This window comes from Triticum dicoccoides, chromosome 7B, assembly GCF_002162155.2.
Source record: "Triticum dicoccoides isolate Atlit2015 ecotype Zavitan chromosome 7B, WEW_v2.0, whole genome shotgun sequence".
Lineage (NCBI taxonomy): Eukaryota > Viridiplantae > Streptophyta > Magnoliopsida > Poales > Poaceae > Triticum > Triticum dicoccoides.
Window position 1 is genome coordinate 37,304,900 of NC_041393.1, and position 14,151 is coordinate 37,319,050.

Genomic DNA, 14,151 nt, shown 5'->3' on the forward strand with positions numbered 1-14,151 from the left:
AATTTGCTTGTTTTTGTGTGTATTTCTCTATGATTCAAGGGGTTGTTATGTTCCGATCAATGCCCACTTTTGATTTTGCGTCTGCTTTGTATTTGCTCCGTGTCTGTTTTTTGTAATATCTTTCTTCGTATTCATTTTCAGGGTTTCTATATTTTTTGACGCTTATCCAAAAATATATAAAAACAAATGGGGTAGCACTCAATTCCGTCCTCCGTTCCATTTTTCATCCCTAGCTGTTTTTTATGCTGCATTTGGATTTATATACTATTACTATGTCTCAAAAAAATAATTGTCCACCAAGTGACCGCAAAAACCAAGCAAGTGGGTATTTGTTAGTGAATGAATAAATAAATCAAGCGTGATGCTGAGCACTAACACTAGGAATTTAGTGGTCACTGAGATCAGCACGGCGAGATTAGATCCCAAAATGCCCAACTATTCCCCACATGGACTAAAATAACAAAACCAAGGGGCATCTTCGCAATTCGCACCACCGGTCCACCGCCCACGTCCAGATCCACCCGGCCGTCGCCGCGGTCTTCCTCCTCCGCCCCGCCCCGGCCCCCGACGGCGAGACTCCCCTCCCCCCGCGCCCCCGGACCCCGTCGAGAGGATCGTCGAGGACGTCGCCATGGACCTCTCCCTCAACCCCTTCTCCTCCGGCACGCGCCTCCGGTGAGCCTCCTCGATCGCGCCCGCCCAGCCCCCCGCTCAGATCCATCGCGTCGTGTGACCTTGCCCCATGGCGTCTCTGCAGGGACATGATACGCGCGATACGCGCCTCCAAGACGGCCGCCGAGGAGCGCGCGGTGGTGCGGCGCGAGTGCGCGGCCATCAGGGCGGCCATCAGCGAGAACGACCAGGACTACCGCCACCGCAACATGGCCAAGCTCATGTTCATCCACATGCTCGGCTACCCCACGCATTTCGGCCAGATGGAGTGCCTCAAGCTCATCGCCGCCTCGGGCTTCCCCGAGAAGCGCATCGGCTACCTCGGCCTCACGCTGCTGCTCGACGAGCGGCAGGAGGTCCTCATGCTCGTCACCAACTCCCTCAAGCAGTATCCGACTCGCCCGCCTATGCTTACTTACATTTGCCGCTGCTTGTTTGTCGATATTGTTTTGCAATGCCATGCTGATCTTTGAGTAATTGCTAGTACTTAACGTGGGCAGAGATCTTAACCACTCCAACCAGTTCATTGTGGGCCTTGCGCTCTGTGCCCTGGGGAACATTTGTTCTGCCGAAATGGCGCGTGACCTGGCGCCCGAGGTGGAGAGGCTGTTGCAAACTAGGGACGCAAACACAAAGAAGAAGGTGCTCATCTTTTTTATCATGATACTTTAGTCCCTTCTGAAGACTGTTTTGAGCACCATGGCAGTAGTCTGATACTAGTTATTATTTGTATGCTTCAAACCTGCAATGATCCTTCCATCATACTCCCCCCGTCCGGAAATACTTATCGGAGAAATGGGCAAAAATGGATGTATCTCGAACTAAAATACGTCTAGATACACTCATTTCTCCGGTAAGTATTCTTGGACGGAGGGAGATGTCCTAGGCTCCTAGCATAAGAACTGCAAAAGCCTACATGATAGTGTACCTGTATGCTATAGGTAGTTTAGCATCAGTAATTTTGCACTCAAACCCCAACTCGTTACTTCTGGGGTGTTCTAATCAACACTATCATTTTTTCGAAGCTTACATTCTGCGCATTTCTTGTCTTTGTTTTCATTCTGCGTAGGTGTTGCTCGTTTGGGTAGTCTTAGAATATGTTTTGTGGAGAACTAGTATTGATTGTATAACACTCCTGTTTGTAGGCTGCCTTGTGCTCTATACGGATTGTAAGAAAAGTTCCAGATTTGGCAGAGAACTTCATGGGTTCTGCTGCATCATTACTCAAGGAAAAACATCACGGGGTTCTGATATCTGTTGTCCAGCTCTGTACAGAACTCTGTAAAGCAAGCAGAGAAGCATTGGAGTACTTGAGAAAGGTAACAGTGCTATTTTATGGACCATAGCGGAAACCATTAGCATCGGTCCCAGTCCCTGCTCCTTCAGATCGTTCATTCGGTGATGCATTGACGCAACAATGTCATTTTACATCATTGCTATAATATTTTCATCATTATTTGGTAAATGTTCGTTTCCAATGTTGTGTTCATCAAAAGAAGCAAAGACTTTTTTGTGTTCTTGTCTATAACTATACTCATAAAATTCTTGTTAGATTGTACTCCCTCCGTATCAAAAAGACGTTTTTGTAGGCCAGTTTAGCCTACAAAATGTCTTATATTTTGGTCCAGAGTAGTACATGCAAGACTATTGCAAATACTTATATATATTTTTGACCATAATTATTTTAGCATTCTGACAAAATCTTGCTGTTTCAGCACTCCGTCGAAGGGTTGGTCCGGATACTGAGAGACGTGTCCAACAGTTCGTATGCTCCTGAATATGACATTGCTGGCATCACAGATCCATTCTTGCACATCCGAGTTCTTAGACTCATGCGGACATTGGGTCAAGGGGATGCAGACTGCAGCGAGCATGTGAATGATATTCTTGCCCAGGTAATTTGTTCATCCTTGGTTTTACACGAAACAAAATTTCAATTCAAAGTACATAAGCTCCCATTAAATTAGTGAACTAGATATTTGTTGTTACAAGCTAGTACATATGAACATTAGTCACATGCTGTACAGCAAAATGATCTCTCCCCTGTAATGAAACTATCACTAGCAATTTATAACTTCTTTTAGGCATTCTTCCATTTAGGTCTTGCTAAAAGTACTGTTATACATGGACTTTGAAACCTGGTAGACTATTTTTTTCCTTTTGCTGTGTTATTGTTTTTAGTAGCTTCTTTCTTGGTTATCCGTTACACTTGCCCCCTGTGTATCTTATAGTGGTTAGTTCATAGTTAACACATGTACTGGATTTCCAGGTTGCAACGAAAACTGAGTCAAACAAAAATGCTGGAAACGCTATTTTATATGAATGTGTTGAGACCATAATGGGCATTGAAGCTACTAGTGGTCTGCGTGTGCTGGCAATTAATATTTTGGGTAGATTCTTGTCCAACCGTGATAACAATATAAGGTAAATTTCCTCTCGCTCTTGGACAACTGATACCCATCGTAACAAAGAGGTTAATTATTTGTGGTTTTTTGGGCTACTTTTTGGTCTGGAGTTCTGACTTGTCTCTGTAGTAGACGAGCATAGTTCCAACCACTATTACTTGCTGGTTATATGAATACAATTGTTCTTGAATTTCAGAAATGAATGAGCACTTGCACTATCAAGTTGTTTTAAAATATTCTACAATCTCCTGTAAATATAATTAGGAGAGTGACCCATGCGGTACTCATTTGCAGGGCTATATTTGATCTGTATCATCATATCTGGTATTAGTTCAGCTGTTTGTTTTCCCATAACCACCAATTGGTATTGTTGGTCAAAAACTTGTTAATGTCAATTCTGGAGGCCCAAGATGATTCCATCTTAAAGATCTCCCTTGTCTCTTAATTCTCCGCCATTATAATCTGGACCCACTACAATCTGTGGACCATATATTTTGGCCCATCTGGAAAGAATGTTGGGGGATCTTCTTCTACTGCTTTAAAAGCTTAATAGATAATAGATACTTTACTTACTATGCACACTGTGTTTTCAGATACGTTGCTCTGAATATGCTAATGAAGGCCATGGCAGTGGACACACTAGCAGTGCAGAGGCACAGGGTAACAATATTGGAGTGTGTCAAGGTAATCAATCATACAGTTCTATGGTATAATATGCTTTAGGCTTATTGTTTTTCTTCTGGGGATTCCTTTTTCTTCCCCTTAAAAATTTGCAATCACGTATGCACTCTCAGGATGCAGATGTCTCTATTCGCAAAAGGGCCCTTGAACTTGTTTACCTACTCGTCAATGACACGAATGTAAAGCCTTTGACTAAGGAGCTTGTTGATTACCTACAAGTAAGTGATGATGACTTCAAGGAAGACCTCACAGCAAAAATATGCTCAATAGTTGAAAAGTAAGTCTTGGCACATTCATCATATCTACTGGCTTTTGGAAGAACATCTGATTTGCTATTCCCTAGTTGCTCCAAAGATTGGTTGTACATCACTGTTGTTACATATGTCTTGGAACAATTAAATTTTTGTTCACCTAGTGAAATGAATGATGGATTTTTCTTGTTGTACTGTAATTTGTTCTCCTCCCCATAGGGTGCCGATGGAAGTTAAACTAAGGGTATACAAATTAGGTTGACAAGAGGGGGCAGTTTCTTTATTTCACTTGGTATTTTTAGTCCTTGTCTTTTCAACTGCTCGTTCTTTTGCCTGTTGGAATATAGCAGAAGGCTTTAAGCACTGGGGAGAATATCATGATATGAACCTAACTCTAGGTGTCATGTTGGATATACTATAAGATAGCATCTTCTAACAATTTTTCTGTCATTTCGTGCTATAACATAAAATAAAAATAGTTCAGAAATCTATCCTTGGGTCCTTTTCATGCCTTTTATTCAATTTTGACAATCACATGAAGCTGCAATTCATTCCCTTACCCCCTTACTATTGCTTAATTGCATCACATGTTAATTATCAACTTGCTTTTAGATCCATACCTATCCTGTTTGATTTACAACTTTCTTCTAACATGTTGATTTACAAAATAATAACAGTTTTGTAATCCTAACAGGTTTTCTCAAGATAAGCTATGGTACTTGGACCAGATGTTCAAGGTTTTAACACTGGTACGTGCATAAATACATTTATCAGCCATTTTTCTCTCCATGGGTCAATAATGGAATGGATATGCAAATTTAGAATATACCCTTCTATTCACAGACTGGAAACTTTGTGAAGGATGATGTATGGCATTCTCTTATAGTTCTGATAAGCAATGCGTCTGAACTTCAAGGATACTCGGTCAGATCATTATACAAAGCATTGCAAGCATGTGGTACACAGGTATGGAGGCATAATTAGTATTCTTGGTAAACCATGGGATCAATTTTCACCCTATCTGAAGCGCATGTATTTCTTCTACTTTGAACTTTGTAGGAAAGCTTAGTTAGGGTAGCTGTTTGGTGCATTGGTGAATATGGTGAGATGCTGGTCAACAATATTAGTATGCTGGATGTGGAGGAACCAATCACGGTGAGTTGATTTTTTTTACCAGCCATAGTAATTGGCTGATGCCTTTTCTGCCGAAACATCACTACTCACCATGTGACGCGAACTTCATTTTGTAGTATTACACATTCTTGTTTACTTTCTACACAAACAATGTGCATCCACTGTGCTTGAACTGCTAATTTAGTCCATATTTAAGGCTGATAAGGAGTACTTCTTGGATTTACTTGTTTGTTCCTCACATCATCTTCATGATCACCGATATTAGCGGTAGCGGTTGTCACCAGAAAAGTTACTTAATCATTCATTTCGCCACACGCCTGCATAAATGTTTCAGTGCTGAATGATGACTCTTTTAAGAGTATGTTAGTTCAGTTCATTAGTTCAATGTTTCCCCAGTGGATGCTGTCATTTCTCTGTATTTCATTTAATAGTAGTGCGCTTCAGTTCTACTATTGTCAAATGGTTTGGCCAATGCCTGAACTTGTTCAGGTAACAGAATCTGATGCTGTGGATGCTCTAGAGCTAGCTCTTAAGCGCTACTCTGTGGATGTTACAACACGGGCTATGTGTCTCGTTGCTCTTTTGAAGCTTTCCTCACGATTTCCGCCAACTTCAAAGTAAGCTACTACTCAACTTGACCTTGCATTATTGTTGGATAACCTACTGCATTATTCAAATGTGAACTGGCTTTTAGCAAAAACTGGCGAAGCTCCATGAAAGTTGCCTTGTTTCATGGTTCTACTTTGTAGGGAATACCGTCGGCTATGATAATAGGGCCATCTACTTACCAATTCTCATCTCTACGTTCCACTTGCACATGCGCATGAGCTATCCATGCTTACCGATTATACATGTTTACTATGAAGACAATACAATTTGATGACAAATATAAGTTGAAAATGTTAACATTTTCATTACAACCTTTGTTGTCTTGTTATCATGGTGCATCAAATTTCTCATGAATTGGTTTCTTTTTCATGAGCCTATACTAAATAAAATGAGTGTTGGTGATGTGACTAATTAACTACAACACTTACAATGTAGTTTGCTGGCGACGTGACAAAACTAAGTGTATCATTCTGTTCTTTCGGTTCTACGATTGTAGGCACACTTACAATGTTAATGCTGGAGCTTCAGTTTGCTGGAAGCCTGATTTGCTAGCCATTTCTTTCCAAATTTCTGTTTATACTATCTTTTTTGTGTATGACTTGGACTTGGAGTATGTGGTTTATGTTATCTATTACTAAAGTGATTTTGTCACCTTCCTGTTATTATTGCAGGAGGATACAAGTAATTGTTGCGCAGAATAAAGGGAATACTGTGCTTGAGCTGCAGCAAAGATCAATCGAATTTAATTCCATTATACAAAGGCATCAGTCTATAAAGTAGGTGACAGCTACTAGCCGTTATTGCTCAAAATATGCACTAGTATCATAGCTCTTCATGAAAAATAGTAATCTTGTGAATGCTGGTGTGCGCGTGCAGATCATCTTTGCTTGAGCGAATGCCTGTATTAGATGAAGCTAATTATTTATTGAAGAGAGCCGCTTCTTCACAAGCAACTGTTTCATTAACTAAGTCTGCTCCATCCGCTGCTTCTGGAGGCTCACTTAAGGTTCCAAATGGTGCAGTGAAACCACCACCAGCTCCGTTGGCTGACTTACTTGATCTAAGTTCGGATGATGCTCCCGTGACTACTTCTGCCCCTAGTACAGCACCTAATGATTTCCTACAGGATCTTTTGGGCATCGGCTTGATTGATACATCTACCGCAGGTTTTGACTCTATTCTTTTTATTTCACATAAATTTACTTCTGACGTGTCTCTTTTAGCACAAATGAAGCAAGTGAGGCTCTATCACCTGTTTAGAGATTCTGGTTTCTGAAATTTGGTACTGATTTGTCAGTAATGCATATTTGACAAGGGGTTAAGCTTGCTTGAACAATGTCTTGTTTGGAAGGCTTCAGTATTGTGCCAGTTCTGAGATATTTTGAGCTGTCCTTAACAGGCCCTCGTGTTGATTCTTAGCTTTATAAATGTGTACTGTTTGTAGTGTACATTGCTGGTTTGAGTCTTCCTTATGATGTCATTCCTGGTTTATGTAAGGTGGAGCGCCGTCTGCAAGTACAGATATTCTGATGGATCTTCTATCTATTGGTTCATATCCTGTACAAAATGGTCCGCCGGCAACATCAAACATAACCTCTCCTGACCAAGGTAAAGTAACTGTATTGATAATATTTGCATATTTCTGCCCTGTCTGTCATCCATACTTAATTTATCTAGCACTGTGCAGCAGTGACTAAACATGCTCCTGGAACACCTCAAGTTATCGATCTTCTCGATGGTTTGTCCGCAAGTACACCACTTCCTGGTCCGCCCCTGTCACTTGATTATCTAGCAGCGTTCCTAGTAATTAGGAAACTAACCATTACTCTACTTGTTTGATCACCAGATGTGAATGCAGCTTACCCATCAATCACAGCTTTCCAGAGTGCAACTTTGAAGATCACCTTCAATTTTAAAAAGCAGCCTGGAAAGCCTCAAGAGACTACAGTGCATGCCAGCTTTACAAATTTGACATCTGCTACATTGACCAATTTCATGTTTCAGGCAGCTGTACCAAAGGTAGTACCTATGAAGTTTGAAATGCTGTCCCTCTGCTACTAATCCTTCCCAGCAGCGGATCTTTTCATTAAAAAAAATATGTCGACGCACACTTGCACTTAAGAACTAACAGATTTGTCTAGTTTAGTTTCTGTGGTAAATCTATAAGTACTAACTTGTTTGTTTGGTCAAAAGCTATATAGTAATTGGTCATTAATTTATCTTTACTTTCTTGATAGCTCTGTCATAAAACAAATTACTTCTATATCTACTCTCAAATTCTCAGGCATCGGCATCCTGGTTGATATGCAGTTCAGTTTTCTTTTCGTGTTCCTTTAAGATCACTAATTAAAATGTGTGCTGATTTCTTTTTGCAAATGACAAGTGGGTGACAGGACGCTTTTAATTCTATGGGTATTTGTGAACAGCGGTGTAGTCTGCTTTACTGGTTATTGATCAAATGCTAGAGATTGACAGTTCATCCGCCTGTGCAAATCTGTATTTCAGTTCATCCAGTTGCGCTTGGACCCAGCAAGCAGCAGCACCCTTCCGGCCAGTGGAAATGGTTCAGTTACGCAAAGTCTCAGTGTCACTAATAATCAACATGGGCAGGTATTTGACAGTATGCCTGTAGCAGGGGAATATGACTTTTTTTCTGGTTGTCTTTGACTACTGGTAGTTTCTTTATAAGCTTGAAAGAGCCTAAGTAATTTTAACTCATTTTTTGCATGGTCCTGAAAGTATTATAGATCTCATCTGTGTGCCAAAGATAACTGCTTCTAACATGTTTCCCACTTATATGGTGTATCCCGTATAACCGCTGACCTGTCATTTGGTTATACTTCAGTTCTTAAAGTAGATTTTTACACCTACTGATTAATGTTCATTCCATCATGTGTCTATCAACAGTGAAACATAGATTTATTCGAAAAGGAAAAAATATGTGCCTGAATTCATAAATGGCCACATGGGTCATTTGCTGATTTGTACACCACATGGGTAGTTGTCAGTTAGAATATTCTTGTACCTCTGGATGATCCATCAGTGTTTTGCTTCCTGTTTTTACTGGAACTTGCTAATCCTACTCGATCCATCAGTCAGACTAATGATTCTTTCTGCAGACTTGAATTATGTTGTGAACTTGCGAGTTTGTGGTTATCTTTTGTTTTCTTTCGATTATATGTATAATGTGTGGTCTTGAATTGCCTACCTCACAGAAACCACTTGCGATGCGGATCCGGATTTCGTACAAAGTGAACGGCGAGGACAGGCTGGAACAAGGGCAAATCAGCAATTTCCCCGCGGGGTTGTAGTGCCACTTGTGTCTATAATGTTGTGATAGTAGCTCTTTCCCTTTGAGTGTGCTGCTCTGCTGGCAAAGGCGAGTTTTCCTTTTCTAGCCCTCCCATCATCATTTCTTCCCCTTGTTCTGCTTTTTGCGATTACTAGTAAGTTATGTACACTAGTAGCTGGTTTTTTGCTATTTACCCTTTACCTATACTGTATAGTAGCTTGCAGCGATCAATGACACACACCTCCAGTTTTGCCAAAATGTATTCATACAAAGGTGTATATCATTCACAGTCGGAGGATAACCAAAATTTTCGGCCTCCCGCTCATTCCAGGCAGCAGACCAGTGCCTTGTATTTATACCATGCTGTTCTAACATGTAATTACCTGTTTTCGTTTAACCGAACTCATCGGCCCAGGATATCTTGCATACATGATACATGGCCCTTCACCCAGTGTCTGTCAGGGAGGATTTTACATTTGCCAAGCCCATTTGAAATTCGAAACGGCCGGTTTGTTCGGTGGAAGCCAGGTTGGTACGGTGCATCTTACACCTTTATAGACTTTTTATCATCATGATTATTGTTACGAAAATCCTTGCCCATGTGAGCATCTGGAACGGCAACAGCGCTAGCTTTGCACATACGACCCATATGAAAAAGTGTGTGTGGGTGGCTGGGTGCGCTCCATAAATGTGATCGGGTAAGAGCAGCACTTGATTGTTCCGGGCGGGGTACATCCCTTCCTGTGAAAGTTGGTGCCGTGTCCGGCCCATCTATGAATGCATGATCGCTCCATCATCAAAGTCAGTGTCAGGCCGGTTGCACGCTTCAATGCGAGCGATCGATTGATCGCATCAGCAGCATTCAGTTCAGCAGCACTCCGGAATACCGGCCGCTTCCGCCTAGTACCGGCCTTCAGGAGAGGAGCCCTTCACCCTCACTCGTCATCTCGCATTTCCATCTTTGCCTGCCTGCCTGTCCGCCCGTATGCAATGCAATGCAGCTGTGCGCTTGTCACCTCGCTGTTCTCCATTAATTCTTTGCACACATCCGGACACGCACGCTGATTTCGGCCAGAGCGAGCAAGGTGCCAGGGTTGGGAAGATGCCGCCTGTTGGGAAATTATAAAATAAAATAAAACAAAATCGGGTGTTGCTTTTACCAGCTTTTTTATCTATCCATCTTGGACACCACAGTAGTCGCATTGCATCTCTAGGGCAAAAACTTGCTTTCCGGCCCTCGCAGCGACGCCTACCAAAACCAGCTAAAAAGAAAGATGGCATTGACGCCGATGGATGTATCCCGCCACCTCACTCACTGAATCTCAGTATTATTATCATCGCCCATTTAACGGTGGATACGGACACATGACCAAACAAGGCCCCGCGCGTTGTCACATGAGGCTACTACACGATAAGTGCTGCAGTCCAAGCGATGAGCCGAGCCGCTAACTGTAGTTAATTTACGGTCTCTTGCAGTTGCAGCTTTACGAGTGTGCAGCAGCAGAATCGGCGCGCGGTTTTGGCCGATGCGATGCGCCCACCATACCATACCTGTCGACACAGCCATTAATTATCCAGTAACGTCACATTACCCCACAGTCGCGAGATTGAGGATTTGAGGGAGGTTGTGCTATGCGTGCAAGCTGATCGCTTCCGTTCTCATCAGTCTTCTTGCAAGCAAAAGGAAGAGCTTGGAGATGAAGCAACAATAGTGTGCACGCACTTTGCTTGCCAAGACAAAAAACGTACTCCGGCTAAACAAAACCGTACCGCTTGAGGCTTGAGCAGCTGTAGCAGTGTGACCTACAAGGTACTGAAAATTTGGAAGTAGGTAACCGGTACTTTGAAAGTTGCTGTTGTAGGAGTATTCGACGGGGTAGTCAGCAGTTTTTATACTAGTGCAAGCATACTTTCTTTAATGGCTAGTGCAAGAATGGTACTGGTCGTCTCTCGTATAAGGCGCGATTAATTTTTTCTGGTCTTCATTATATAACTTTGATTATGATTTCTTAAAGCCGTGCATCCAAAAACCATGTATAGTCAAGCGAGCCTTGCATTTTGAAAAGGCAAGAGTAGAGGACGGGGCGTCGACCCGTTGAGGGTTAATCCTTGGGTTGGTCTCATTTTTTTTTAAAAGGCGGGAGTACTACTACCTAATATGGCCCGGTGATTTCCAATGCTCATCCTAGAGGGAGATCTACTTGCGCTTGTAACCGGAATAAATACTCAAAGAAAAAAAGAAACAAAACAAAGGGTTGAGTTCATCATGAACCTGGAAACCTACCATGAATCTCTGAAACCGGCAGCACAATCGCTTTGCAAACACAAAATGGTCATGAACAGATTCAAGAGCAGTCAAAAACACTTGTACTACTACTGCTGCTGCAGCGCAAATTAGCTCAAGTTGCAACCAAGTACCACGATGCTACACCGTACAAGAAAACAAAAACAGCACTTTTCTTTTTTTCATTCATGGTGTCACTGTCACGACTCCCCAACGCTCCTCCTCGGCCACTGCAGCGCGCCGTCCACCGCCGGCGAGCCGTCGGACGCGAGCACGGGGAGCTTCCCCTTGCCGTTGCGCGGCCACTGCCAGATCTTGGACACCGAGAAGCTGTCGCCCTTGCTGCCGGCCCCGATCCTCTTCCCCTCGCCGCCGCCCCCGCCAAGGCCGGGTTGGTTCGCGACGACCCCTCTCGGACCCCTCATCCTCTCCGCGGCGCCGCCGTTGGCGCCGTCGCCGTGCCGCCGGTGGACGGACACCTGCAGGCTGGCCTCGGCGAGGACGTACTGGTAGGACCCCATGGAGTAGCACCGCCTGGCGTCCAGGCTGCTGCTGCTGCTGCCCGCGTCGCCCTCCTCCGCCGCCACAATGCCGCCGTCGTGGACGGGGCCGTGGCCGGCAGCCCTGGCCGTGCTCTTGAACTTGCCGAGGCGCACCGGGAACACGGCGCCCTCCCCCTCCAGCCCCCACCCCTCGTCGAGCAGGAGGCCCGCGTCGCCGTCGTCGTCGGCCGCGAGCACGCGCCGGCAGAGCGGGCAGGTGGAGTTGGAGAGCAGCCAGGTGTCGATGCAGTCGATGTGGAATGCGTGGCCGCACAGCGGCAGCAGCCGGAGCCGGTCGTCGCCGGCGAACTCGCACAGGCACACCGCGCAGTCGAACGGCTCCTTGGCGCCGTTCCCGGCGCCGACCACCACCTCGCCGTACAGGAACACCGGCAGCGCGTCGATGACGGCCTGGTCCAGCCCGGAGTCGTGCAGGTGGAACAGCTGCTGGAGCTGCCTCTGCAGCGCCGACTCCTCCCCGGCCCCCCGCCCTCCGCCTCCCTCCCCCACCTCGCTGCCCCCATCCTCCGTCGCCCCGGTGCGCGCGCGGGCGCGCCACCGCAGGAACCTGACGAGCAGGTGCAGCAGGCCAGAGACGAACACGAGCGCGGCCAGTATCAGCACCACGACCAGCACCACCGGACTGATCCCCAAACCCCCGCCGCCTCCTCCTCCGCCGACCCCGCCGCCGCCGTCCTGGCTCTTCTTGACCTCGTCGGCGAGGAAGCAGCACGCCGTGGCGGCTAGCAACATCCTCCTCTGCCCCGCCTGGTCCTCGTTGGCCGGTGTGGTCCGGGCAGTGCGCCGCTCATTGCGTGCGGGGAAGCTCCCCGGGCGGCACTTTTGAGCTGAGCGGGCTTCTCGGAGTGGGTGGCTTCTTGGTCCTGGCGGTGGCTCGCAAGGCGCTCGGGGGATGAGTCCAGGCTATTTGGGTGAGAAGAGGCCCAAGCGGAGCGGAGGATGGTGTCGTGCGTGACAAAACACGTGTTTTTGTGCAGCCGTGCAAGCAAGCGAGCTGGCCAGTAGAACCACTGTGGCGGCAAAGGTGGCCGTGGCCGCTTAGTGTGCTCAAAGGTGATGAGGACATGGTATGATAGAAAGATCCTCTACGTGGACATTCATATCCGGTTTCTTTTTCTTTTTCTCTCTCTCTCTCTTTCTTTTGGGCTATGTAATAGAGGCAGGTGCTATGCCACAAAGTTCATCTCGTTTTTCTTCTTCTCCTCTCTAGACTTCACCAGCAAACCCGTGGATTCGCCTCCTCTTTGCCTGACGCTCTGGTTAATAGTTTAAGTTAGGATTTTATTTAGTCATCGCAAGTGCGGCGCTCGGGCGGTGGCACTTCTTCTTCGAGTTTATCTTCTGGCTCCGATCTTCCTCGAGTTCGTCCATCCGGACGTCTGCCGTCTATTTGGGACGGTGAGGTTAGAGTTTCTCGTCATGTGGCGAGATTTGGTGTAATGTGCTTTAGATTTACGCAAGGGTTCAACAACGACGACTGCGGCTCTAGGGCGCTGGTCCTTAGATGCATGTGCACGAGGACTTTCTGACTGTCATCACAAGGTCAACCTGACTCCGTATGGGAGCAGCGACAGCGGTGCGTCAACGATGCGTTATGCGGGAGTGGTGGTCATTCAAACGTCTCGGAATCTCGTTGAATTTTTATTGTGTTCGAGATGATTTGTACTTCTGATGAGCTTTCATAATATATATATGATGGTTTTCGTAGAAAAGGGTTTAAGTGCCAAATCTTAAAACGTACTGGGGCTGTTTGGATGGAGTCCTAAGTAGACAGCAATCCTGACCTCAGGCCTTCAAAATCCAACGCCTAAGAAATGTGCCTGACACAGGCAACTTTTTGTGGAAGCCAACCAATCAGCCCCACTTTCGTCTCACTTTATATACAGCGCAACCAACATTATGAAGGAGTGAAGAATGAAACCCCACACGGCGGAATGCTACGGTACAAATCCGACCGAAGAAACATAGTGAATTCAGATTTACTAAGAAAATAGATTTTGGGGTGCAGTAGATTGCATGTTGTGTTTATGATGTTTTCGTTGTTTCAATCTGTTCAGCCCGTTACCGTGTTGTCCTCTTGTTTTATGCAAGGTCAGCTCGTTGCTGCTGTCGCAAGATTGGCACCGTGTTCTTTGCTCTCCGTTCGGGCAAAGTGCCAGCGAATTGAGGCTGTGGTCACAAGGCCATATTTTTAGGAGTACCTAGAACTCATCTAGATGAGATATAATTTGGTCTCATTCATTTTGAAAACAAGAACTGA

The 14,151-nt window shown here is 45.2% G+C and overlaps 2 protein-coding genes across 3 annotated transcripts; one reads left to right on the forward strand and one right to left on the reverse strand.

The window, feature by feature from the left end:
• Positions 1 to 540: 540 nt before the first annotated feature.
• Positions 541 to 9,458, forward strand: LOC119336733 (AP-1 complex subunit gamma-2-like). 2 transcript variants are annotated; one of them, XM_037608811.1, is made up of 19 exons: positions 541 to 675; positions 758 to 1,060; positions 1,173 to 1,314; positions 1,818 to 1,991; positions 2,388 to 2,567; positions 2,942 to 3,096; positions 3,671 to 3,761; positions 3,872 to 4,035; positions 4,704 to 4,758; positions 4,853 to 4,975; positions 5,069 to 5,164; positions 5,633 to 5,760; positions 6,424 to 6,528; positions 6,629 to 6,918; positions 7,250 to 7,360; positions 7,440 to 7,517; positions 7,599 to 7,771; positions 8,258 to 8,362; positions 8,968 to 9,458. In XM_037608811.1, the coding sequence occupies exons 1-19, from the start codon at positions 632 to 634 to the stop codon at positions 9,061 to 9,063; spliced, it is 2,613 nt and encodes an 870-aa protein (XP_037464708.1). In that variant the 5' UTR covers positions 541 to 631; the 3' UTR covers positions 9,064 to 9,458. The 2 variants fall into 2 exon arrangements, with proteins under 2 accessions (XP_037464708.1, XP_037464709.1); XM_037608812.1 differs by having other exon boundaries at positions 7,443 to 7,517.
• Positions 9,459 to 11,283: 1,825 nt separating this feature from the next.
• LOC119335236 (RING-H2 finger protein ATL47-like) lies at positions 11,284 to 12,952 on the reverse strand. Its single transcript, XM_037607395.1, has one exon. The coding sequence runs from the start codon at positions 12,621 to 12,623 to the stop codon at positions 11,529 to 11,531; it is 1,095 nt and encodes a 364-aa protein (XP_037463292.1). The 5' UTR covers positions 12,624 to 12,952; the 3' UTR covers positions 11,284 to 11,528.
• Positions 12,953 to 14,151: the final 1,199 nt, after the last annotated feature.

What these genes read in the sequence shown, in the direction of transcription:
- LOC119336733 (XM_037608811.1), top strand. Translation starts at nt 632, where the DNA reads ATGGACCTCTCCCTCAACCCCTTCTCCTCCGGCACGCGCCTCCG. An exon ending in ACGCAAACACAAAGAAGAAG is followed by an intron (nt 1,315 to 1,817) that starts GTGCTCATCTTT and finishes TCCTGTTTGTAG; the next exon opens with GCTGCCTTGTGCTCTATACG. An exon ending in TGCAAGCATGTGGTACACAG is followed by an intron (nt 4,976 to 5,068) that starts GTATGGAGGCAT and finishes TGAACTTTGTAG; the next exon opens with GAAAGCTTAGTTAGGGTAGC.
- LOC119335236 (XM_037607395.1), bottom strand. Translation starts at nt 12,623, where the DNA reads ATGTTGCTAGCCGCCACGGCGTGCTGCTTCCTCGCCGACGAGGTCAAG.